The 27,275-nt window shown below is 47.6% G+C and overlaps 1 protein-coding gene across 1 annotated transcript in view; it reads left to right on the forward strand.

Moving 5' to 3' along the window:
- Positions 1–27,275, forward strand: part of PPP1R42 (protein phosphatase 1 regulatory subunit 42) — a 541,010-nt gene that overhangs the window by 418,654 nt on the left and 95,081 nt on the right. Inside the window, exon 9 of the mRNA XM_078687204.1 lies at positions 10,906–11,037. Within this exon, the coding sequence (XP_078543330.1) occupies positions 10,906–11,037 (132 nt within the window). The remainder of the gene's footprint in view (positions 1–10,905; positions 11,038–27,275) is intronic.

Here is a 27,275-nt window from a genome sequence, read left to right on the forward strand (position 1 = left end):
ACTCACACCCAGTCAAAAGATCTGGGTTTGATCCATCACCGTTCTTTAGCCCACTCTGCCACCCCAGTTCAGACATGGCTGTATGCAAATCAGTCTGACCCTGTGCCTCATGGGAACAGTCCAGCCCGAACTGCCAAGCCATGCCTTCCCTGGACCGGAAACAAGCTTCCGAGGACCAGTTTCTGGCATTCCAGACGTCTTCAGCCCGGCTTGCTTGAATCCAGTGGCAAAGTGAGCAAGGGACTCACGTCTGAGCATACCCTGCCACACTTATGGCGGCCAAAAGCGGTACAAAAGGGGGTGGTGATGGACGGAGCATCAGAACCAATCAAACACTCACACCCAGTCAAAAGATCTGGGTTTGATCCATCACCGTTCTTTAGCCCACTCTGCCATCCCAGTTCAGACATGGCTATATGCAAATCAGTCTGACCCTGTGCCTCATGGGAACAGTCCAACCCGAACTGCCAGGCCATGCCTTCCCTGGACCGGAAACAAGCTTCCGAGGACCAGTTTCTGGCATTCCAGCCGTCTTCAGCCCGGCTTGCTTGAATCCAGTGGCAAAATGAGCAAGGGACTCACGTCTGAGCATACCCTGCCACACTTATGGCGGCCAAAAGCGGTACAAAAGGGGGTGGTGATGGACGGAGCATCAGAACCAATCAAACACTCACACCCAGTCAAAAGATCTGGGTTTGATCCATCACCGTTCTTTAGCCCACTCTGCCACCCCAGTTCAGACATGGCTATATGCAAATCAGTCTGACCCTGTGCCTCATGGGAACAGTCCAGCCCGAACTTGTGGAAGAGCGGCGGTGGAGAGCTCCTTAGCCCCGGCTCGGCAGACCTGTGTGAGTAACCACAGGGCAGAATGCAGCGGTGAGGAGGCACGGGCGGGCGGAGCACCTCAGAGAACACTGGCAACCTGGGGCACTGCATGGGGCTAACGAGTGTGACTGGCAGGGCAGAGTGGTGAGGAGGCGTGCCGCCATCTTGGGATGGGGCCTCAGGAAGCAAGGAGCAACGGGGGAGCCTTCGGGACACGGACTGTATCAGCAGGGGAGCCTGCATCGCGGCAGGACCCGGGGAGTGCTACGCCCGTTAAAGTGAACTGTTTGCGGTGGGCATCGGAAGCGGGTGTGTGCTACACCGGCGCACTGGTGGGGAAACCCCGAGGCCTCCGGGCCCCTGGAAGCAGCGGAGAAGGCGCGGGGGTGAGGCGCACCACTGAGGGCGACGCGGACCCGAAAGCCCGTTGACCAGAACTCGGGGTCAATGGCCTGAACCCATAATGCAAGTGCCAGCGACAAGACGCACACGCCACTCGAGAGATAGAGCGGGGGAACGCTGACCTGCACGGTGGAGACCGAGACGATCTCTTGGGAGGCGGACCCTACAGCGTGCCACGGAAATGTTCGGAGGTGCACGCGCCACTGTCCCGGTGCGGCCCGAAGGCGTGTGAGAGAGGAGTGTGCCAACCTGGAAATAGAGGCCATCCGGTGGTGCTGGCCGCTTGGTTCAGGGCCTTGCCGGGCCCGGTTAGCACCCTTGGTAGCCGTGCTGTGCCTTTATGTCCATGATGAGGGGCCGGAAGGACAAGACGGTCAAATAACTTTTCGAGAAGGCGCAGGAAAATCAACTGGCCAAAGAAATGGCGACGAATGCATCACAGGCCTCTGGGAGGCAGGCAGAGGGGTCAGAACCTATCACTAAGGCCTTCCTGGAATCTCTCTTTACCACGCTACGGGATGACATCCACACCCTACAAAAGGAGTTCGCGGAGGAAATAAAGGTGGTGAGAAGGGATGTAGACGGCATAGGGGAACGTGTGTCGGACATTGAGACCAAGAGTGACAGTCAGGATACTGAGATAGAAGCACTGAGGCAAGAAATAGTGAGGATACATGACCAACAAGTTGACCTACAATCACACATGGAGGACTTGGAAAACCGCTCCCGCCGACACAACGTCCGTATTAGAGGTGTTACGTCCACGGATGACACCAGGGACCTGCTCAGCCTTACCTGTTATCTCTTCAACCATATCTTGGGACGCCCCGCGGGCACGGAACTCAGGATCGACAGGGTCCACAGAGTGGGCCCCCCGAGATCGGTGTTGGCGCCCCCCCGGACATCTTGGCCTGCGTGCAGGACTTTCGCACCAAAGAGGATATTTTACAGAAGGCAAGGCAACAACATCCCCTGTCTTTTAAAGGCCAATCTCCCGTGCTCTATCAGGACCTGTCTGCACTCACACTACAAAAGCGCAGGACCTTTCGACCAGTTACGACCTATTTACAACAACATGGCATCTCTTACAATTGGGGTCACCCGTTCCGCCTAATATTTAAGAAGGACAACAAGCTCCACCAACTCCATTATCTGAAGGAAGCATGTCGGCTGCTGGGATTAGACCCTCCGGAAGAAAGCCCTGACGAGGGTGTGCCCTCCACTGAACCCGAAGATGGCAGACCACGGTGGCGTCAACAGACCAGGCGAAGAAGAGTCGGGAAGCCTCCTGTGGCAGTGATTCGGGATGGGCAACGGGCTGCGGTGGAGGCGGTCTCCGCAGGGCCGGACGTATCTCTGCCTAGCTGAACTCCTGGTAGTCTGAACGGCCGCATGGGCCCTGAGGTCTGTTTCTTGGTTCCTGCTGTCGGCGGGAGGGACAGCTTCTAAGCTGTGAGTAATATACCCCACTTCTGTGCTCTACCAATCACCTTCGGATGATGGACAATAAATATGTTTTGAAATGTTGGATATTCTTTGTTTTCCTTGCAGGGGATCCTGTTGGGGGGGGGGGGGGGGGGGGTTGGGAGGGGGGTTTCCAGGTTCAGGGGTTCCTCACGACTCATGCAGAGATTTCTCCCCTTTTGTCGGCACGGATCTTGGTACTGGGCTTTCCCCGAGAAGGGGCCTGCACTCTGGGAGAGGGCTCCGATTAGCGCCATGCAACACCCAGTTGGGGGGTCCCCGTCCGCATTGTGAATTATGCCTGCTACTGAATTACCAATCCTCACACTTAATGTGCGAGGACTTAACAATCCGGTGAAACGGAAAGCCGTCCTCTCCCTTCTAGAGGCCTCTAAGGCTGATATCTGCCTCCTGCAGGAAACCCTCCTGCTGCAGAAGGATTGCTCTAGGATGCGATCCCGTTGCTTTCCGCACCAATTTTTTTCTTCGGCTTCCACTAAAACTGCAGGGGGGGGCGATTCTGGTGGCCCAACGCTTCCGGGGGAAAGTCCTGCAGAAGGGTGTGGAGGTAAAGGGGAGGTTATTATCCTACAGATTCTCCCTTGGGGGGGCGGTCTTTTCGATTTGTACTATATATGCTCCTAACGAAGGCCAGGAAAAGTTCTTTCACTCAGCACTTACTGAAGCAGCCACTTCCCCGACCAATATATTCTGGTGGGTGGGGACTTGAATCTAGTGATGGACACTCTCCGGGTCAGGTCGGGCCAGCGCTCCTCTCAGGCGGGGACCCTCTCAGATGAGGGATTGGCTAGAATGGGAGACATGGGTATGGTGGATCTATGGCGCAGCTTTCACCCAGGCCTACGGGAGTACACATACTACTCTAATGCTCACAAGACCTACGCGCGCTTAGACTATTTCCTGGCTTCCTCTTCCTTGCACGCACTCGCTACTGAGGTCGAAATAGGCGCTGCGGCCCTGTCAGATCATTCACCCATGATAGCGGTATTCTCCTTTCCTCCAATGACACGAGCTACACGATGCTGGAGACTACGAGACACACTACTCCACCGAGTAGACGTGGTGGAAAAGATTCAAGGGGTCATCAAGGACTACCTAACACACAACAACACGGAAGACACATCCTTAGCCACACACTGGGTGGCGCTTAAAGCGGTACTACGCGGCGAGTTTATCGTGGTGTCGGCGGCCGAGAATGTGGAACAGGCGCGTAAGAGAGACAAGCTCTCGCAAAGGACTCTGGAATTAGAACATATGCACCAACGTACTGGGGCACCATGGATATGGAGACAACTGAAGCAGGTACGGCAGCAATTAGCGGCTCTTGACCAAGACCGGGCGGAGCACGCGGCGTTACGGGTGCGACACATGTACTATACACGGGGAGATAGATGTGGGTGACTGCTAGGACGTGCGCTCCGGGAGGCGCGACAAAGACATACAGTAAAGGAGATCGTTACACCGGACGGGAGGGTGTTTACGGAAGACGCGGATATCGCGGCGGGTTTTAGCGCTTTCTACACCTCCCTCTATACCAGGTCATCGTTGGACCTTGCTGAGGGTAAGAGGTTCTTGACGTCGATCCCCCTCGCTAACTTCGGAGCAAGTGGAACTATTAGACCGGCCTATCCGACCGGAAGAGGTGATCACGACTATCTCATGTCTCAAGCCGGCAAAAGCGCCGGGCCCGGATGGCTTCTCAGCTGTCTTTTATAAGACATTCTGTGCTCAAGTGTCGCCACTACTGACCGCCCTTTTTAATTCCTTCGCGGATCCCGGAGTGATCCCGAGAGATCTACTGGACGCCACCATCTCGGTCATCCCCAAACCGGGAAAAGACCACGCCAGATGCGAAGCATATCACCCTATATCCCTCCTCAATGTGGACCTCAAGCTTTACACTAGCATTCTTGCAGCCCGGCTTGCTCCGCTGATGCCTGGTTTGAAAGACCCCAAACAGGCGGGGTTCATCCCCGAACGCCAAACTGTGGACAATACCAAGATGGCGCTACACCTCATAGAGAAGGCCTCGCGGGTGGCCGGCGAATATGTGATGCTCGCAATCGATGCCGAAAAGGCGTTCGACCGCGTCCACTGGCCCTACTTGGAGCAGGTGTTGGTGAAGGCGGGGCTGGGCGACAAATTTCGCATGTGGGTCCTTAACTGCTATTCCTACCCTACGGCGACGATTAGTGTCAATGGCTGTACTTCACCCCGATTCCCGATCGAACGAGGCTCTTCGCCCTGTATATGGAGCCATTAGCACAGTCAATGCGCCTCGACTCAGAGGAATGCGGAATTAAATTTGGGGCCGATATACACACTATTAGCCTCTACACGGATGACGTTCTTGTATCTCTATCCGCCCCTAGGACCTCTCTACAGGCCTGCATCACAGCTCTGGATGCATTTTCTCGGGTGTCGGGATTCAAGGTAAATATGTCTAAATCAGTGGCATTGGACCTCTCCTTGGAAGGGCACACCCGGTCCCACTTACAAGAGCGTTTTCCATTTTGCTGGGCGCAGGAGACGTCTATCTAAGAATTCAGTTGGCCCCCACGCTGCAGGACACGATCCGTATCAACTATGCGCGTTTGCGCCACCTAATCCGCAGTGAATTGGGAAGATGGAGACATCTCCCGTTGTCATGGTTAGGTAAGGTAGCAGCCATAAAAATGAAGATTTTGCCGCAGATCCTTTACATATTCCGGGCCATTCCATTACGCCCGCCAGAAGGTTGACTGCGTCAGACACAGGTCGAACTTGCCCAATTCATTTGGAACGGCAGGAAACCACGAATGAAGCTCAGATTGGCAATTTTGCCCCATGAGAAGGGGGCTTGGGCCTTCCGGATCAGGCGGCCCAGCTGCGGACCCTGGTCGAATGGAGCAGATGGGAGTCTGAAAAACATTGGCTCTTCCAAGATCAGGCCGTAGCGGGCCGTCCGCTCCAAGAGGTGCCCTTTCTCCGCAAACAACACAGACCCCCAAACCTCTACGCCTCCCACATCCCAAGGGTGCCGATGCAGGTGTGGGACAGCACCAATCTCAAACATGGGCTGACCACCTTTCAATCCCTGCTCACGCCTTTGCTCGAGAACCCGAATTTTGGCCCGGGATAGGGCGTGGTGGCATTTGCGAAGTGGCGTCCTGCGGGATGCAGATCTTTGTGTCACCTGTATACTAGGTAAGGGATCATACCATTCGAGACCTTCAAGCGGGACTACGGCCTTGCCGGAAGCGGAACGGCATCGGTATTTTCAGGCTCGACATTAAGCGCTTAATGGTCAGGTTTGAGAGGGGGGCAGACCGACTCCTGCAGCCTTTTGAACGCTGGCTGATCACACGGACCGCAGATAAACACCTCATTTCTGACTTGTATCGCATGCTTTTGGATCGATACTCCCTGGTTTATAATTCTGGTAGGGCTCGCTGGGAGAAAGAACTGGGCGTACTCTCAGCACTAAAGAATGGGAAGGTATCTACTATCGCGCGCGCCATTCCGCTTACCACATGGGATTGACTGACACACTTACCAAAATAGTATCATATTGGTATTGCACACCTGAGAGGTTACATGAGATAGATCGCACAAGGGAGGCAAACTGCTGGCAAGGGTGCGGGGAGAGGGGCTCGCTGGTCCATCTTCTTTGGGATTGCGTCCACCTCCAGGACTACTGGAAATCAGTCTTGGATGAAGTAGACTCACATTTCGATACTGAAATTCCGCGCTTTCCCTCCTATGTCCTACTGGGGCTACCTAATCCCATTACATACCCATTGAGGTCCCGCAGGGGCCGACTGATCGCCATCGCCATTGGGTCTGCCTTACAAAACATCTTGTCTCACTGGCGCACCACACATATTCCCACATTTCAGGGGTGGCTCCATCGCCTGTGGGCGGTTCTTGGTATGGAAAAACTGTCCCTGGTCAAAGCTGGTGAGGGTGCCAAATATGCAGAATTGTGGCAGCCATTCCTATCCCTCTTAGCCACGGAATTTAGAGAGGTCACGTGTCCAGATATCTGCGTTTACTGCATCTGTCCCAAACCGAGGGTTGAAGCGTTAGGAGAGTGTATCCCTTTGGACACTGAGGGGGCTGAACCTGGAACCGGGGGGAGGGTTTCCTGGGGGGGGGGGCGTTGGGTTCAGGGGGTGGTTGGGATGGGGAGTTCTTGTTTAAGTTTTAGGTATCTTAGCTCTCGGAAGACGAGGCCTCTGCAACGGCATTGACTGTTCTGAGGGGCCCAGCCAGGAGGACAGCTTGGACAGCATTATAGCCGCAGACTCCCCGGCGGGGCATCCGGCTCGGCCTTGTGCTTTTGAACTAATATGTTTTAGCACGCACTGACTCGGAACACGGAGGCCACTGCCCACGGTGCTCAGAAGGGCGGATGATGTTGGAGGGTTGGAGCGTGGTTGGCAGCCATGGCTCCTTTCTTCTGCACGGGGGTGGATACATCACACCATGGTTGCCCCACCTTCCTCCTTTATTTTTTAAAATTCTGCCGGCCCTATTGGGTTGTAGGCGGCTTGCTGTGTGTAAAATTTACAGAACTGTCATCCTCCTTGACCTATTTGCACTAAAGCACTTTCTTTGGCTGGCCCATTGGGTTGTAGGCGTCTCCTTGGTTTGTAATCATTGTTTTAAACAGATTTAACACTAAAAATAGGAGATGGAGCTGTCATTAACTAACGAGCAAAGCAGCAAGACGCTGCTAGGATGCTAAAATCATTTTCAGAAGCAACGCATACAACTGATAACCTGCTAACTACGCACAGGCATGCATGTAGGCAAGCGCATACGTGAGTTGGTACACTTTCAAAACATGTAACATCTTTAACATTTAAAAATGGAACAAGGGAAAAATTGCTAATACCAATGCAGTGTAACACCATATGAGAGATGATGCAAAAACTTTTTTAACAACTTACAATATATATTCAGTAGCAGCTGATACAAAGGACTACTGGTGGGGTGGGGGAGATTAAAAAAAAAAATAAAAGGAAAAAATAAATTTCACTCAACCTCTTGTCGGCCGCCTATCCTCCGTCCTCTTTGGTCACAGGAAACCGGAAACACACAGGCTCACAGACTCTCCTAGCCAATCAGGCTGTGCATGTTCTCCACCCAGGCTGTGCAATGCAGCCTGGTGGAGAACATGTTAAGTGCGCTTGATTGTTTGGCTGGCCCAAGGCGGCCAGCCAAACCGTCATGCGCAATTAGAAAGTGCCCACAACTCCTCCCCTGCTTGTGAGCAGACCAGCCCCAGCCGCACCTTCAGAGCTACTAGAGAAAAATAAAATTATAATATCATTGTGTTATTATCATTTTATTTTTCCTGTGGGGCGATGTTCCTCCGTCTTAGTGCAGGAGCCGCCACTGGTTATATTTAAAAAAATTGGTGTGATGAAAACCAATGTCATCACTCGCTAAATTTACACCGGGGACGATGGTCAAAAGAAACAGGCGCACTCGTAGAAACAGCCTCTGATATTTGATCTCCATATTTAAATGAACACCAAATGTGACAAGATAAGACCAAGATTAACGGCCATGTTAATAGAAAAGCTCATAGGTGCTCAAAACACGACTGCTTGTATGAAGTGCTCTTTCTCAATTAAAAAGAAATTCCTGAGGCAGTAACTAAAATAAGACAAGTGGAAGGCTACAAGTAATGAGGTGCTGCTCCGTGGGAGTGAACAACCGATGAAAAGGAGGGCCAAATAGGAAAGAATAGCCACATGGAAGCAAGGATTTTTAAAGGACACTGAAAGAATCAAATGAAAGCATTGGGTGGGCTGTAAGCCCACAAAGTATGTACAACATGTCTCGAAGAGATAGCGCAATCGCTGTCTAGGCTCAACCTAAAAAAGCATAGCCAACAGACTACAACATGTTGCCATGACTGCAATTCAAAATGTATTTTGAGAAACTTGAGCCGTTACAGATAGGACCACCCTGTCTTGTCGAATGGTACAAGATTGACTGGCTCTTCTTCATCTCCTAAGGGGGTACCCGTGCCTGTATGTACACAGAATACATCTTAAATAAAAACCTTACTCTAAATGACCACATCGCTAAATTAACAAAATCAACATCATCTCAACACCACTTACTCAGAAAACTTTAACTTAGCATTCCCCCTACAGATTTCCGATCTGCAGTAAAGGCATTCCTATTCACTCATGTAGACAGAGCGAATGCCATGCTCACCAGAATCACAAAATGTGATGCTGCACCCCTTTGTTACATGCTACATGTGCTGCGTGACTGGTGACAGGACCAAAAAAATCTAATCACTTCTTCTGTGTACTCAAACACCATCACTGACTACCACTTGAAGCCAGAGTCAACATTAAGAATGCATGCATCACACACAAAGCAATCTACTCTGCCCTACCTCCTTATCTAAACAACAAACTCACACTCACAGAGAGCCAACGTGAAACGAGAGGCAAAAATCGCCCAGGTCTGAGTAATATCTAAGACCAACAAAGCTAAAATATCAAGACAGGCATTCTCTTGCCTTGGCCACAGACTGTGGATATCTGTTCCAGAAACATATTCTTGCTTTCAGGAAAGATTTACAATACATCCCTTCAGACTATACCTTAATTATTGTTCTTTTTACACTATCTCCCAATTGTTTATCATGTAACTTCCAATTTCACTTGTCTCTTGTCAATCTCTCCACTACCCTGTTGTTGAGTCAGCACTATATAAGTACTTCAAATAAAAATAATAAAGGTCAGTGGTTTAACATGAAATAAATATTAAAGAACTTAAAATATTTCTTCTTTCAAAAGGGATCTGAAGAAACATGATGTTTTCCTTCATCTATTTAGGTGAAGCAGTGAGCAAGAAGGGAGTTGTGTACTTTAGGGTAACATATACTAAAGATGTAAAATGTTTACCAAAGCAACTCTTACTAAGGACAATATCATACAATTTGCCAAAATGATGGAAACTTTTCTCAGCTATCACAGTTTTGTCCCTGAAGTTTATTCCCCTTTCCCATAACCATGACTTCCTTTTATACATGTGAAAATCCCATTATTCAATGATTTCATCAGTTGGTACCAAATGCCTTTGTCTATTGACACATCTTTTGTCAGTAGAGCTTGTACACATTGTTGTGGAACCCCACCAAATCAGCCTTGCATTCTGTGTCACCTTTTTAACCAGCAAGTTAGCTTTTTCAGATTCATAAGTTAAATACACCAACTCAACTCAGTAATGTTGCAATAAAACTGTTGCTATTGCAGTTAACAAGCATTGGCAAAGCCAGTACGTTTCATCAATGGGCCAGAGACTTGTTGGCTTTGCAAATGCTTTTATTTTTCCTAGCAAGCCACCCAGCATGCGAACACAAGGTGGCCATCTTGAAATACCTTTTCTTAAAGTTAGGAAAAAGCATTCCAAAATGGCCACCATGCATGTCCACACATATGTGCACAACATACCTTTGGAATGCTATTTCTTTTGTTTTGACAAAAAATATTCCAGGATGGCCACGATGAGTGTGCATGCACTGCAACTATCGGAAATGTTTTGTCTTATAACAGTAGAAAAGGCATTCCAAAATAGCTATCGTGCATATACACAGTCGACCATCTGGGATTGGTTTGAAGCCCATTAAAAAATTGCTGGCTTCTAATATAGCGTAGGGCTTTGGACGGAGCAAGGGGACTAGGAGAGAGAAAGTAGGCATACGAGGGGGCTAATTTTTAAACACAAAGAGCAGGGTAGGGAAGGAAGTGGGAGCAGAGAGAGAGAGAGGAAATAGTCCCTTATGCACTGTAATGCAGTCTTGACATTGGCAGTTGAAGTATACAACCAAAAGTCTAGTAGGATGGAGCAATCTCTAGAATAGGGAAGAAAGTTATTGAATCAGGACCAGATAACTGAGATAAACAAGAAGGCCAGTGAACCATCAGCATTGAGCTCGATTCAAAGACCACTTTTATGTCTATACTTTACAAAACATGTCCATTGCCATTCTATCTGTATTCTAGACCCTAGTGTAATTTGGATTTTGCCAGTCAAAACATCTGAACCTAGAATCTTTTCAAATGTTTTTTAAATGTATGAACATTGAACAGAGAACTGTTACAGTTTATGAGTTTTGGGCTGGTAATGTATGTTTTCAGTATAAGAAGAGTTGTGTTATTTTTATTTCCCTTTTAGAAATACTTGATGGAAAGGAAATACATGAAATGGCAAGGCAATTCCTTATGAACTGGAAGGCATCAAAAGATGCCAAGAAAAAGATCAAGCCTGCAATCACAATGAACGAACAAGCCGCCTATCCACAACTATGTAAGCATCCAGGACCATAACACAATAATCAATCATTTGACGGGTAGCTGTTACTTCTTTTTCTAAATGTACAGAAGTGAGGTTATTGTCTTCTTACTTCATTTTGAGTAAAAAATGGTTTGATTGAAAAGTGACCCTTCTGTGATGGGGATCACATTGAAACCACTCTTAAGCATGATGGCTTGTTGACATATTTTACTGACATTAGAATTATCTGGCATTAAAAATCCTATAATTTGCTTTACATATGCCCAGCCTAATCAGTAGTGTATCTGAAAAAGATCTGGTTGAGCTACTGAACATAATTGAGCCAATTTAGTGTGTTCTCACTAGTCAGATGTGTTTTCATTCTTTTTTCTTTGAATCCGAAGACTGCAATTGCGTGATCACATATGCTCATAGGATACATTTTGTGTTGCAGGTATACATATAGTGCAGGTGTGTTGAAAAATATGTTGGAGGTAGGTGTAGGAAGCTGGCTCTGTATATACTATATCAAAATGAGGTATAGTGTGCACAGAGTTCAGTGGAACCCCAAAGGTAGGCAGAGGTAAAAGTAGATAGCACCTTACTCTCTATTTGTGGTAGTGTGGGCGAACAGTACGGCTTTATCAGAGGGTAGTGTTAAGCATTTAATGTACAAACCCAGGCAGGAAATTATGTCACTTACTCAAAGGCTGAACTCAAACCAATTTGTTTGTATAAAATATTATTTAGTTATTTTATTTCTAGAAGCAAGCCAGGAATGGTGCAAGTAAGTGAAATAATACTTTGCAATATATATACACAATTAATTAAAGTTGAATGCAGGTTCAAATGCAGTTGGTTGAATTACAGGTAAGTCAACAGTTCGAAATTTCCTTTCAGTTATTTTGTAGATTACAATACTCGTTACTTCTTGGATTACTTTTTAAGTTACTTCTGCTAATCAGTGTGATATGCCTATCTATCACACTGAGACATTTCTTAGACAAAGGGTAAGTCATTTTCAGTGTTTCATACAAACCAACTCCACACTTAAAACAAAATTCAAAGAAAAGCAGTCAATGCAATCCATGGGAAGAAATAGAGTTATCGATTTACAGGTAAGTACTTGTTTGTGGGAGTTGGTATTCTGGGGTTAGAACAAATGTTCACCAAGGTCAAGGACACACTGTCAGAACACCCTTAGCGGCACTAGGGCGGCCGGGTGCAGAGTGCTGAAGCCCAATGTTATCCAATGGGGAATAGGTGGCCTCTGGTTGGTTACTTCTCACTAGCAGGCCACAAGGTTGTGGGAGCAAAACTCCTGGACTTAAGCTCAGGGCAAAGGGGGATCCAGTTTAGCACACAAGGTGCACCCACAGTGGCACAGGGTTTATTATGCTGAGAAGTTTGATCCCAAACATCCCATAATTCAGTAATGCCATTATAGTGCTGTGGAGTTCGTAATGACAAACTCCCAGACCATATACTCTTTTATGGCTTTACTGCACTTACAATGTCTAAGAACGGACTTAAACACTTTAGGGGTAAGGTGCTCATGCAACCAGTGGTATAGTGCACTCAGCTAGAGGGGTGCCTTACCATAGGCAGTGGGTTGCAGGCACGGCACACAGGTATGAGTGCCATGTTGAGTCTTCGCTTTACTCTTCACCAAAATACGCAGCCTGCAATGACAGGGTGTGTGTGTTAAGGTACAGGACCTCTAAGAGTGGCACAATATGTGCTGCAGTCCATAGAGGCCTTCCCTGGTCACAGTGCCCTTGGTACCCATGGTACCTTTTACAAGGGACTTACATGTGGCCAGAGAGGTGCCAATTAGTGGTATAAAGGTACAGTTTTGTTAAAAAGCACAGGCCGTCGGAACCGGATTGGCAGGGACCCAGGGCACACCAAGTGAAAGTGCATCAGAAATCTGGCAAAAGTGGGGGTTACTGCAACAGAAACCCAGCTTCCTATAGAAGGAACCATAGTTGCGGGCCAGAGGGTGAACATTTCTTAAGGAGATCTATTTAGAGCTTCATGACTCCTAGAAACGCTACCTAATGCACAAGCTAGAGTGTAACCCTTGTTCCCTCTGAGGGAGTGCCACCTTACACTGCATAGGAGCTGAAACGTAGTGTTCATGCTGGGATTTGTTGTAGCCCCTTACAAGAGCACCGAAGTGCATGTTTGGCTGTCACCTGAGTTGCTGTTCAGTTTGTTATGCAAGTTCAGTAGACGAACCATTACATCTTATGAACAGTGCCAGACGAGTCGTGAAAAATCATCCATTATGTAACAGTCAGGTATTTATAGCTTTCTGGATATAAACAGTTGCTCATTATGCTTATTTGCGGTGGAATGGCATTCCAGTGATCAGATTTCTCTAAGGAAAAGGAACTTCCTCCATTGCTGGATTTTCTGAAGAAGGATATGATGAACAGCTAGGTCATTCTGGATCTGATGCTCGGCCTATGGCAGTGGAGCATGAATTTGAGTTGAAGGAAAATCTGTCCTGCAACATGGATGTGCCAGGTGATCGATGAAGAGTGCCTTGAAAGAGATATATCTTGCGCTCATCAGCCAGTGCAAGCCTGGAGCCCTGTATTCATCTCAGCTACAAAATGGTACACCGTGTGCAGTGGTGGCATTCTGGATTCATTTTAACCTGTCTAAAAGGTACTGAGGGGCCACAACAGGTTAGAGTCAATGATCACTTCCAAGATCATAACTTTGGTTGAGATTGTGTGAGGTTCCTGGGTCATAGTAACACCGTGAAGCAAAAGTGAGAATATCTGTTAAGAAGGATTATAGGTAAATCATGAAGCACAGGTGAGTCTCTAAGTTAGAGGTGATATTCAGATAGTTTTAGCGCATTCAGAGATCCGTGTCTTCCAGGCATTGGCCAAGAGCAGAAGGTCCAGGTCTAAAGATTTCTCCAGTGTATCATCCACGTAGTTGTTACAAGTCTGTTTTGAATAAGTTCAGTTAATTAATGTTATATTGTGTAGATTTATGAAAATTATTACAAATGTAGCTTGAATGAGGTGACGAGGCACTGAAAAGGGGTGAGGAATGCATTGTTGAAAAGTTGATGGGCAATGGAAGAACATTGAGGGACACCTTTAAAAAAGTGCGGCACAATAGGGAAGAAGGTTGAAAACTTGGTCTGTTTTGGCAAAGTCAGAAGTAATCCAGTTCAGGACCTGTACAACAATTTTTCGGTGTTGCTTAGTCTCTGAAGGAATTTGGTTTTCTGCTGTGTAGATGGTGGAAGAAAGGTCAAGTAAAGGGAAGTTGGTGACTTTATGGAAATCATCAGTTTTCTTGGGGGCATCCCAGATAGTGACCAGCATGTATTCAATGCTTCTCTCAGGCCAGATGCACTGAAAAGCCAAAGATGAAGTTGTTGAACTGCCCTTGACGAAATCATGGGAAGAGTATCACTACGTTCAGACTAAAAGGAATCCAGTTCAAATTTCATCCAAGGGTAGGTGTGTTTGGTGTTGGAAGCAGTTGATATATCAGGCACTGTGGGAACGTTGAGGCTGAAGTGGAGAGTAATTTCCTGTTGCAGTGATAAGTTCTTGTGAAGAGAAGACCGCATCAAGAGTGTGGCCAGCAGACTCCATTGTAACAGAGATGAAATAGTGGAAGCCAAATGCTTCTACGTCCAGATGTACAAAGGTATTTTGTAGTTGCAACTTACTCCAGTATTGGAGCTTTCATAGATTCACATGCCTGAATCATTCCCCGTCGTCGAGACAGGAGTCTCCGGTATATAAAAAAGCAATGCTTAGCAGTAAAGCAAACTGAAAGAGGCCTAGGCCCATTTCCCTTTTGCAACCCATTACACTTGTTATGTAAAAATGACCAAACTTTTCCCTGAACCAATCAGAGCTCCTCACCCTCTAGAACCCTGCTGAGAGAACCTTTTGCCCCTCAGATTTTCTACCGCACGTTTTGCTAGGGAGTCTCATTTGAGCTCTGCTCAAGCTCTTCAATTCTACTCACTTTGACTGGGATTTGAGGTTCTCTCTTTTCCAGTTTTTCTTATTTGAAGTTCCTTATTCTTCTACCATGGCTGAACAGGAGAAAAAAGGATTATTTAGAGCTTGTGCCACCTGCTCTAAAAAAAGACTTTATACAGATGACCCTCATAAAGACTGCATATACTGCCTCTATCCAGACCATCAAGCAAAGGATTGTAAGGTATGTCGAAGCTTTTCAAATAAAACCTTGATGGATCATGATGGAAGACTACTACTTTGGCTTCAGAAGGTTAAAGCCAGAAAGTAGATCCTCTCAAGTGAGAGTGAGGAAGAGCGATCTTCGTCTAGGAGATCTCAAAAAAGCAGCAGATCTCCTCAGGCTCATACCTCAGGTGAGAGACCTTGAGAAGGCCCCAAAAAAGATCACTCCAGGGTCTTCAGCGCGCAGTCCCTCAAAATCTCCTTCAGGCAAAGCTAAGGAGAAAAAGGGTTCTGCTTCAGAGGTGAAACAGGTGAAGGAAACTACCTCAGAGCCTTCAAAATCTCCTCCCAGGGTCAAGATTACCATCAAAAAGCCTTCCTCTACACCTTCTGAAGAGAAAGAGAAAGGATCTACACCGTCGACGGGAGCCTCAACGAGGAAAATGATATCATCGACGACGAAAGCGGCATAATCGTCGACGAAGCATGAGGTAAAGGCTTTTGCTAAGATGCCGTCGACACTTCCATCGTCGACGGCGGTATCGACGTCGAGTTCGTCAACGGCGTCGACGGCCATGGCTACAGCCACATCGTCGATGGGATCGTCGATGGGATCATCGACGGCAACGACCACGGGAGCGTGGACAACGTCGACGGTGACTACGACATCGACGATAGCGTCGACGACGATGATATCGTCGACAGCGGCGAGGGGGATCTCGTCGACGGGCTCGTCGGCGAGGGAAAAAACCCCAGAAAAGAGGTTTTTAGCCTGGAAAAGAACAATAACATCAGAGATTACATCTCGAAACAAGGTGTCTCCATTAGTCCCTTCTCACCTTCTAGGAGAAGAGGACTCAGAGGACGAAGATGAAGGTGGTCCTTTTGGATATGCGAGTAGCCCATTGCAGTTAAGGGTGAAATACCAAGAGGAAGACTCGGAGGGAGAGTATGAGGGATTTCAGGGTCATCCCCAACAATACCAACAGGAGCATCACGAGGAGATGACAAGTGTACCATCTTCTTTATTGAAGGATCTACAAGGCATGTTAGAGGATTATAGAAGAAGGTATCCGGTGCCTCAGGCCTCTAAGGAAATTCCTGAGGTTACACCTCGACCTTGCTCTGTACCGGGTACACCAGTGCGAAGGAGGGAGATTTTGCCGGAGTCCATTCCTTGGTCTCCACCACCAAGATCTCAGCAGGTTCCAGATACCACGGATGATGACCATGAGGATGGAGAGATTACGGACCCTAGCAGAGAGTGGGACGATTATCTCATTCCTTCACCTTCGACTCCTACACCGAAACCGGTGGATTCTCCACCAGAGGACATTGGTAGTTTTCATAACCTGATGGAAAGGGCCACTAAGAGATTCGCACTTACCATGGTGGAAGATAAAGCAGAATGTTTCTTATATGACTTGAAGGAACCCTATCGGAGATCTGTTCGGTCCTTACCTATTGTAAGTCATATTTGGGAAGAAGGCCTAAAGGTTATGGAAACGCCAGGTACAGTGACTCCGGTGCTCGCTAGACTGGACAAAAAATATAAAGCGCCTGCAGATGCTCCAGTGTGTCTTTTGGGTCATCCCAAACCGGACTCAGTTATTACACAGGCGGCGCAACAGATATCGAGAAATCCATCAGCTTCAATTACGGCACCACCAGACAGAGAAGGTAGGAGACTGGACAACGCAGAAAAGAGATTTTCCTCAATGTCGGCTCTACTGGTAAAAGCTGCAAATGCCCTCGCTATTCTGGGAAGATACATGGGGACCTTTCGTCATATATTGACCGTGTACCAGAACCAGAGAGACAAGAAGCCAGAAAAATTCTTCTGGAGGGTGAGAGGACTTCGGCAGAAATCATAGATTGCGCTATGCATTTAGCGTCCACGGCATTTAGGTCTCTCCGAGGAGCAGCAGTTCTGCGCAGACAAGGGTGGTTAAAAGCGACTGCTTTTAGACCGGAGGTTCAGAATAAGATCTTAGACCTTCACTTCAACGGTGAAGATTTATTTGGTAAACAGGTTGATGACACACTACAGGGTATCAAGAAGGATACTGATACTGCTAAAGAATTAGGAACTCTGCAATACAGAAAGGTTCCTTTTCGAGGCTCTAGGGGTGGAGGGCAATCATCTTACAGAGGAGGATATCATCAAGGGAGATATTCATCTTACTCCGCCTCATCTCAGCCCTACCGTCAGCAGTATACACAGCGACAATCAAGAGGTTATACAAAATCAACTCCGAGAGGCAAAGGAGGTCGTCAGGGGAAAGACAACACCCGACGACAATGACAACCTTCAAACTCCGGCTACACCAACTCTTCTGAGATCAAATGCTTCCCTGGGTGGAAAGTTTGCTCATTATTTTCAAAATTGGCAAGAAATAAAATCGGACCAATGGGTCCTCAACATTATTCAATTCAGCCACACTCTAGAATTTCTACAGACACCTCCTTGTACACCACCGATGCATCAAAAAGTAAATCATTTGCATCAAATCCGGAAGGAGATTCGGACAATGCTCCGAAAGGGAGCAATATAACTGGTACCGAACTCCCAAAAAGAACGGGGTTTTACTCCCGATTTTTTCTGGTCAAGAAAAACATCCTCCAATGGCGTCCTATTCTGGATCTCAGATCCCTAAACACCTATCTCAAAAAGCAGTCTTTCAGGATGGTGTCTGTTCAGGACATCCTTCTACTATTGAACCCAAGGGATCATATGACCACTCTAGACCTACAGTATGCGTACTTTCACGTCCCTATCCATCCTTCACACAGACAGTACCTTCGGTTCATGGTAGCCGGAGAACATTACCAATTCAAGGTACTGCCATTCGGCCTAAAGTCAGCGCCAAGAGTGTTCACAAAATGCCTGGCTCCTGTGGCGGCTGTTTTAAGGAAACAAAAACATCAAATATTTCCTTACCTCGACGACTTGTTAGTCAAGGCACCATCGGAAGCACTAGCCCGAGATTCAACGAAGGCTTGCATAGACTTGTTTGCCAAACTAGGTTTGACTCTGCACGAGGAAAAATCAACCCTTCAACCAACAAAATAAATCGTGTTTCTGGGAGCAATACTAGATACGGAAAGGAACAAGGCGTTTCCCTCCAAAGAAAGACAGCTGAAGATCGTGTCTCCCTTCCAAGACTTTATAAAAAGAAAGTATCTTTCAGTACGCAGGTACAAGTCATTGCTGGGCATGATGTCATCTTGCATTCCTCTCGTGCCTCACTGCAGGTTAAGAATGCGCCCGTTGCAAGAACAGCTCGATCTTCAATGGCGTCAAGCGGAGGGATCCTTCCAAGACGTAGTCCAAGTAACACCAGACATGGTTCAAGCAGCGACATGGTGGACGAAAAAAGAAAAAGTCTCTCAAGGTCTTTCATTTCTTACAATACCAGCTCCATTGGTAGTGACTACCAATGCGTCCCTAGAAGGATGGGGAGCATTTCTTCAAGACCTTCAAGTCAGCGGTTGTTGGAAGTTGCACTAGCAGCAATTACACATAAACCTGCTCGAACTCAGGGCAATCCGCTTCGCATTACAAGCTTTCCTGCCAAGGATAAGAAGCTCGTCGGTGTTGGTAAGACCAGACAACACGACTGCAATGCACTACTTAAACAAACAAGGAGGAACAAGATCTCTCTCCCTGTCTCAAGAAGCCCAGAGAATATGGGAATGGGCGCTACAGAAAGGGATATCCTTGACAGCTGAACATCTCCCAGGAGATCAGAACGTCAAGGTGGATACTCTCAGCAGGCTCAGGTCAACCTGCCACGAGTGGGAGCTGGACCAGGGGACCCTATACAACATTTTTCGGAGATGGGGAAAACCAACAGTCGACCTCTTCACCAAAAAGGAAAACAAGAAATGCCGGTTCTTCGCAAGCTGGCTTCCCCAGAGGGGGTCTTGGGGGAATGCGTTTTCGATGGCATGGTCCGGGGTCTTTGCTTACGTTTTTCCTCCAATTCCTCTCCTGCCCGAGTGCTTGTGAAGATCAAAAAGGAACCGTGCAGGCTGATCCTGGTAGCCCCGTGGTGGCCCAGACAACACTGGTTCACAGAACTCCTGCTACTGTCGGAGGACTGTCCAGTTAGTCTCCGGCCAATTCCATCGCTTCTGACAATGTCCCAGGGACAAGTGCTCCATCCGGATCCGAAATCCTTGCGCTTAGCGGCCTTTCTCCTGAGCACTGTGAATTTCAGCATCTAAAAATCTCAGAGGAATGTAAAAGAATCCTGTCGAAGGCTAGAGCGGATAGTACCAACAAAACCTACAGAATGAAATGGAAGAGGTTTTGTCTATGGTGTCAGAGAAATAAAATTCATCCTCTAACTGCGGCACCTCATGAAATTATCCCCATAAATCTTACTTTTAGCCAAATCAGGGTTGGCTCACGCTTCTATTAAGGTGCATTTAGCTGCATTATCCCGCTACAGAAGGTCTGCCTCGAGCCCATTCTTATGGTCGGCAAGGATCATCAAACAATTTATGAAGGGATTATTCATAGTTTTTCCTCCAAGAAAACCACCACCACCACTTTGGCATCTAAACATAGTACTATCACAATTAATGAAACAGCCTTTCGAACCTATACACAGAGCGGATTTGAAATTCCTATCATGGAAGGTGGCCTTATCGCCTTGACATCAGCGAGACGAGTAGGAGAACTACAGGCTCTCACGATTCAAGACCCTTTTTTGCAATTTCAAGAAGACAGGATGATTCTTAGAACTAACCCAAAGTTTATTCCTAAAGTGCCAACTGACTTTCACTTAAATGAACCATTAGTATTGAAACGCTTCTTTCCTCAACCAGTAACAGCGGCAGAGAGAGTTCTGCATTCGCTGGATGTACAGCGATGTTTCAAATTCTATTTGCAAGAAACTAGGAGCTTTTGCAAGTCCTCACAACTCTTCGTTGCGTATAGAGCACCCAGGAAAGGTTCCCTTTATCAAAACGTGGGATTGCCAGGTGGATTTCTAGTGCAATTGTCTACTGTCACCAAGCTGCTAATAAACCTCTGAATGCACAGGTTTGTGCTCATTCGACGAGAGCAGTGTCCACATCCATTGCGTTGTTTGCAGGAGTGCCGATCCAGGACATCTGCAGAGCAGCAACCTGGACATCAACGCATACCTTCACTAGGCACTACTGCTTAGAAGCGGCTGCTGAGACAGATGTGGCAGTGGGAGAAGCGGTTCTGAGAAATATCATCCAATGACGGTGAGCCCTCTTTACATCCCTCCTTCCTTTTTTTTTGTTGATCACAAATGCACATTTTTATTACTTACTGTGTATGAGATTATTCATACTGTCTTACATGATGTTGGAATACAGAAGACAAATGTGCTTCGTTATATCACTGCTCGCTATTCTGATTCAGGCATGTGAATCTATGAAAGCTCCAATACTAGAGTAAGAAAACAAGTTACTTACCTGTAACTGTAGTTCTCCAGTATTGGAAGCTTTAATATATTCACATGCAACCCACCCTCCTCCCCTGAGAGGCTCACCTTGGATTTAGCACGGAAAGTGTTTTATGCACAAGTGCGCGAAAATCTGAGGGGCAAAAGGTTCTCTCAGGAGGGTTCTAGAGGGTGAGGAGCTCTGACTGGTTCAGGGAAAAGTTTGGTTCTTTTTACATAACAAGTGTAATGGGTTGCAAAAGGGAATTGGGCCGAGGCCTCTTTCAGTTTGCTTTACTGCTAAGCATTGCTTTTTTATATACCGGAGACTACCGTGTCAGCGACGGGGAATGATTCAGGCATGTGAATCTATGAAAGCTTCCAATACTGGAGAACTACAGTTACAGGTAAGTAACTTGTTTTCTTCTGTGATTCACAAAGTCACAGCCTTTGCAACTACTACATACCTTTATACACTGTACAAAAGCAATTTTGCGAGTCAGAAAATGATTTCTTATTTCCAAAACTGTGGGCACAAACCATTGAGAAGTTACCAACACCTGAGTTGGAATGATAACTGGGTCGCTAAGGGTAAGATGTCCCAATGGAACAACTTCCTCTTGCAGAATTTTTGTGAGTACCTTTGCAGTTGGGGGTGGTGAGGTATAGATAGTAGTCCTGGGGAACTGCATGCCCCCCAACGTCTTCGTTACCTGGAGACATTTTTATAAAGCAGGTGCTTTAGGGGACACTGGCTCCTATAAAAAAAAAAACAGGTCAGCTGTTCGTTTCGAGGCTCCATCTCTGTGTTCACTGCCATGGGCTCAATCTCTGTGTTCACTGCCATTCACAGAGGGTTGTAAAATGCCTTTTGCTTAATTAATTTACATGATACAAGAGGTTTAGTGACTTACTGCAAATACACATTTTGTGAAGCATCTGATTAGTACATATGTTGTATCGCAAAGTGAAGACCCTTTTGCAAACCAGTTGTCGTGACATTTGCTCCTCTTGGTTAGCGAGCAGGACTTCGTACATAGGGCCCCAGGTTAGTAAGAAAAATTGGCCACAAGTGCTGGTTGGGTTTGTCAAACCAAGTATTGAGTTCTCCCAAAAGCATAGATTAGAGTGATCAATTGTAATGTCTGCAATCCAACTAAAGAGGGAGTCTGAGAAGTTAGGTTTTGGGGGGGGGGTCAATGAATAAATAGGAATGAGATAGAAAAGGTGGAAAGTGAACAACAGATGAGTAAGAATTTACATTTGGAAACTGAATTCTTTGACATTGGAGGAGGTTAAGGGATGTTTGATACTAATCCAGCTGCGGTCTTTTTTGTCAGCCAATTTGGGATGGCCTCATGTAATGTAGATGCTTCATCGTTACCTTGCCACGTTTTAGTGATGGGGAGGATGCACAGGCTGTGATTGGATTTTAAGTTCAAGATGTGGGTCTGTCTTTCTTTAGCAATCTGGTGTTAACTAGGATGATTGGCAGTCAGATCCTCCCTGGAGTTGAATGGGAAAGGACAACTTGATTGTCATGCTGGCAGGGTGGGCAGCCAAGTATATTGGGCAGGAAGTGAGTTTCTCGAAGTAGAAGAGAGAGAAAGAGATTTTTGTTCGCTATCCTCAAGATACCAGCGGAGGATATTGGGAGGAAGGAGGAAAACCTGCAGGATGAAAGGTAGAAACTGATAGTTGCCCTGGCTGGTTTGGCAGCAGAAGATGAGGGAGAAGAGGGTTCATCAAGCTGCTCTACAAGGCACAGGAGCACTTTTTTCGGATTTAGGTGGATAGCAGTTGGCTGAAGAGAGAAGTAAAATTAGAGCGAGTATGGACGATGTTGGAAGGAGCGAAGGAGGATAGGGTGGGTTGTACATTGTCAAAGATAAGCAAGAAGTCAATGAGTGATAGGAGAGGTAGCTAGGTTATGGAGAGTTAATGCATTGTGATGTAGTTTGCTTTAAAAAGGTGAGCCTTCGACTCTTTCCTAAATTGGAGTGGCGTTGCGGACATTCTGATGGACATGGGGAGGTTGTTCCAGATCCTGGGTGCATGGATTAAAGGCCTGCTGTCTTAATTTTTCTATTTTACACTTCTTAGTTTGTAGCTTGATGGTGTTTGGGCTGCTGATGGGCCAAGGTCCACCAGAGATGGGGAGCTAGCCTGAAAGATAAGCGGGAGTACAGGTCGCGATTAGCCAAGAGACTAAGAAGAGTAAAAAAAAATCCATCCATGCACCTAGGATCTGGAACAACATCCCTGACTTTACCAGGACCGCTCCACTGCTGCTCCAGTTTAGGAAAAAGTTGAAAACTAACTCCTCTAAAGAACACTATATCACAATACAGTAACATTACACTTCTGTTACTATAACTAAACTAACTTTTCTGTCACTTGTTAAACATATGCTTGCCTTTCACCGTGTTCAGTGCTCAACTGCCTTTTGGCTAGTTTCACGCTATACAAATATTACATGCATACCCACATAGTGAGATGTTATAGGAGGCACAGGTAAATAGGATCCTTGCCGACAGCACACGGTGAGAGTACTTGCCTGAATAGCAATGTCTGGCATGTGAGTATACAGACATATGATAGCCATAGCCGACTCAATTTGATGTAACTGAATAAAATTTGTTTACAAAAAAAAAAGAAATGATAGCCATAGCTGGTTTATTGTCGGGAGATCTTAGCATATGGTGGCAAAACCTGTGACGTAAACATTGAAACTGAAATGATAACGCTCCTTATTGTGGCATTTTGAAAACAGATATGAAAGTGTGTTCTGTTTGGGGTGATGTGGAAAGTGGCATCTTGGCGATGTCTTTAACTCGAGGGAAAACTCAGACTTATTATAACCTTGGGGTCTTTTGCACAGCCACCTAGCACAATAAAATTTCGTACTGTATTTGAGTAGCAGCCCTGGTACAGATTCATCATTGAACAATAGGACTGGCCCACAGAGCAGTGCAGACACATTTGGGTACCACCACTTCACAGCTGAGAAGCACTTGTGTATAGGCACCTCTGGCAGGTTGGCACTTCGAGTATGACTTTGGGATATCTGAGCAACACTCTTTGAATAGCACCCTGATATTATAGACCGCAACCTTAACTATTAAGCATGGCTCGAGTCCATGTTGGAAGTATCCTAGAACCTCGAGAACATGCTTGGAGTATCCCAGTAGTAACCTGACACTTAGGGATCTATTAGGATGGCGGATGGATGGCCGCCGCTGGGCCTCGATCGCAACCCGGAAAACCGCCGGTCCCATTAGCATGGCAGTGACCATGGCGGTGGAACTGGACCGCTACAATGGTGCCGGTGCAAGGCCAGGCTCCGCCTGCATGATTATGATGCTGGCGGTAGCCAGCCTTTCCGCAGCAGTGGGACCACCGTGGAAAGGCATGCAGAAAATGTCTCTGTGGGCCCATTGCGGGCCCCCAATGTGTTGGGGGGGGGGTGTGTGGGTGCATTAGGGGAGTACCCATGGTACACCCCTACATGTCCCTGTACCAGGTGGCAGGCACTGTGCAGTGCCTGCCAAGCAGTGCAGTGATATGCATGACATGCTCCTTTTCACATCACGGCGTTGCTGCTGGCAGCAGCAACCCCCGCAATGTTAATGCCTGCGATCTGCATGCTAATCGGACCGGCGGTTATGCCTTGGGACTTCGCGGGCGGTCTTTTCCCGCTACCATGGCCGTCAGGCTGATCTATACGACCGCCATCCTAATGTTATGTTATGTTAAGTGTCATTTATAGAGCGCGCTAACACCGAGGCTTCATGGCGCTTTAAGACTGAATGAGTGAGGGGGAAACATGAGTGAACGCTGTTATTGACCAAGGGGTGGGAAAAGGTGAGTTTTAAGAGATATTCTGAATTGCAGGAGGGAGGGGCTAGATTTAGTAGAAAGAGGGAGGAGATTCCAGAGGACGGGAGCTAGATGGGAGAAGCGGCGACCGCCGAATTTCTTGGTTTTAGCTTTGGGGGTGACTAGCAGCTGGAGGTGGTCTGATCGGAGGTTGCGCGTAGGTCGATAAGGGGTGATGAGGGATTTGAGGAATGCAGGGCCAGTGCAATGAAGGGCCTTCAAAGTGAGACAGGCCACCTTAAAAGCTGCCCTTTGGCCAATTGGTAGCCAATGCAGGCTGTGAAGTAGAGGTTTTGCCGATTGCCATCTGGGAGTTTTGTGAATAAGACGGGCCGCTTGGTTCTGAACAACCTGAAGACGGTGCAGTAGAGATTGTGGGAGACCATGATAAAGGGAGTTGGAGAAGTCCAGACGGGAGAGTACTAGTGAAATGACAACCTGTGTGAGTGCGGCGGGCGGAAGTAGATGGCGAACTTTGCGGATCTTCCGGAACTGGTACATACAGGATGAGATAACCGCACCCACTTGGGCTTTGAGCGATAGTTCGGTGTCGATAATCACACCCAAGCTCTTCACTGATTTAACCGGGATTGGGGGGGGGCCTAGCTCAGAGGGCCAGAACTGTGGACCCCAGTGGGCATGGCTGAGTCCGGGGAGAAGGAGCTCAGTTTTCCCAGGATTTAGCCTTAGTTGATTCAGGTTCATCCATTGTTGGATGTGGATCATGACAGTGCGAAAAGTGTTGATCGCATGGGGTGAGTTAAGAGGAAGGACAATCTGCAGATCGTCGGCATAGTTGTAGACATTAATGTCCCATTTCTGAAGTGAGTGGATCAAGGGCCGGAGGTATAGGTTGAATAGGAGTGGGGGGAGAGGGACGAGCCCTGAGGGACTCCTCAGGTCGTGGGGGTTTTGGTTCCAGTATAAGGGCCCAGGCGGACGGCCTGTGTTCTTCCGGTCAAGAAGGACTCTACCCATTTAAGGGCAGTGCCCTGGATGCCCGCCTGTCCGACACGGTGGAGAAGGATGTTGTGGTCCACCGTGTCGAATGCGGCCGACAGGTCCAAGAGCACGAGGGCTTGGGGGGTCCCTGCGTCCGCATTACTCCTGAGGGTGTCCAGAACTGCCAGAATGATGGCCTCAGTCGAGTGGGCAGGTCTGAAGCCGGCTTGGTTGGGCTCAAGGTGGCAGGAGGATTCGATGAAGTTAGACAGGCATCGGGAGACGTGGGCCTCCATTAGTTTGGAGAAGTAGGGAAGGAGGGAAATGGGGCGATAATTGGATGGTTCCGCGGGGTCGGCGCCAGGTTTTTTGAGAAGGGGCACTAGGATTGCCTCTTTGAAAGAACTAGGAATGATGCCACAGCTGAGTGAACCATTTAGCAGGGTAAGGATGCAATCAGGTAGGTTGAGGCAGATGTTCTGTAAGACAGGTGGTGGACAGCAGTCGTAAGGGGAGCCCGATTTAACACGCGTAGTAAGTTCTGCTAGTGAAGTAGGGTTCAGGGCCGTGAAGGTAGTGAGAGTCCGGTGGTTATTAGAGGAAGTGTCCGGAAAATGTGACTGGGGAGGGAGGGGGATAGAATTTTTGATTTTTAAGATTTTTTCCACAAAAAAGAGGTTAAGAGAATCGCATGCCTCTTGAGTGGGGGTCTGGGCTGGGAGGGTTCTGTCGTCGGTGGTGAGTTCGTTCATGACTTTGAACACCTCCTTAGATTTATTAACCGCAGACGAAATCCTATTGGAAAAATGTGCCGATTTTGCAAGGAAAATTGCGGTTTTGTATTCTTTGCGTGCGGCCAGGTAAGACGACCTGGCTGAATTAGAATAATCACGTCGCCAGGTGCGTTCTAGCTGGCGCGTTTTTAATTTATAATGCTTGAGGTCCTCAGAGAACCACCTGTGGGAGTTGGGATGCCTAGTGCGGGAAAATTTGGTGAGGGGGGCAAACTGGTCACTGGCTGACCTCAACCAAGAAGTGATGTCCTTTTCTATAGCGTCGATGTTGTCAATGGGATTGACGACTGGGCAGGTGTCTGCTAGGGTGGTAAGAAAGCCCTGGGAATCGTAAGCGCTCCATTTCCGACAGGAGCCGCCAGCCATCAGAGGAGCAGGAGTCCGGCCAACGACCGTGATGGACGTATCAACAAAGTGATGATCTGACCAGACGCAAGGGGATACTGCTGGCTGCGACAGAGCCAGATTGCAGGTCCAGATCTGGTCCAGAATATGGCCCTTGGAGTGAGTAGGTTTGGTGACCTGTTGAGTGAGATTTAGGCTAGTGAGAAACTCAAAGAGCTCGATAGCATGGGGACCGGCGTTGGTGTCATTGAACCAGTAGTTCAAATCGCCGAAGAGGGCGAAGCTGGAGTGTTGCGTTAGTAGGTTGGACAACTGTTCGCTTAAGATGGTAGAGAAAGATGGCATAGGATATGGTGGCCTGTATAAGAGGAGGAAGGTAAAAGCGCCAGTGGCGGTTTCCTGGCTGACGAGCAAGTTGTCCACCTCTGGGAGGGGGAGGGAGTAAGAGGAAGTAGTGTTCAAGCGCTTGGATATGATAGCTGCCACCCCACCCCCTGGTCGGTCGCCGGGCCGGTCGGCGTGGAGGATGTAGTAGTCAGGGGGGAGGGCTGCCAAGATGTGTGGGAGAGATTCTGACGTTAACCAAGTTTCCGTTAGTAGGAGTATGTCCGGTTTATTATTGGACAACAGGATGTAAATGTCCTCGCGGTGTTTTACTAAAGAGCGGGTGTTCAGGTATGACACCCTGACAGAGG

Source organism: Lissotriton helveticus, chromosome 4_1 (assembly GCF_964261635.1).
Source record: "Lissotriton helveticus chromosome 4_1, aLisHel1.1, whole genome shotgun sequence".
NCBI classification, from domain to species: Eukaryota; Metazoa; Chordata; class Amphibia; order Caudata; family Salamandridae; genus Lissotriton; species Lissotriton helveticus.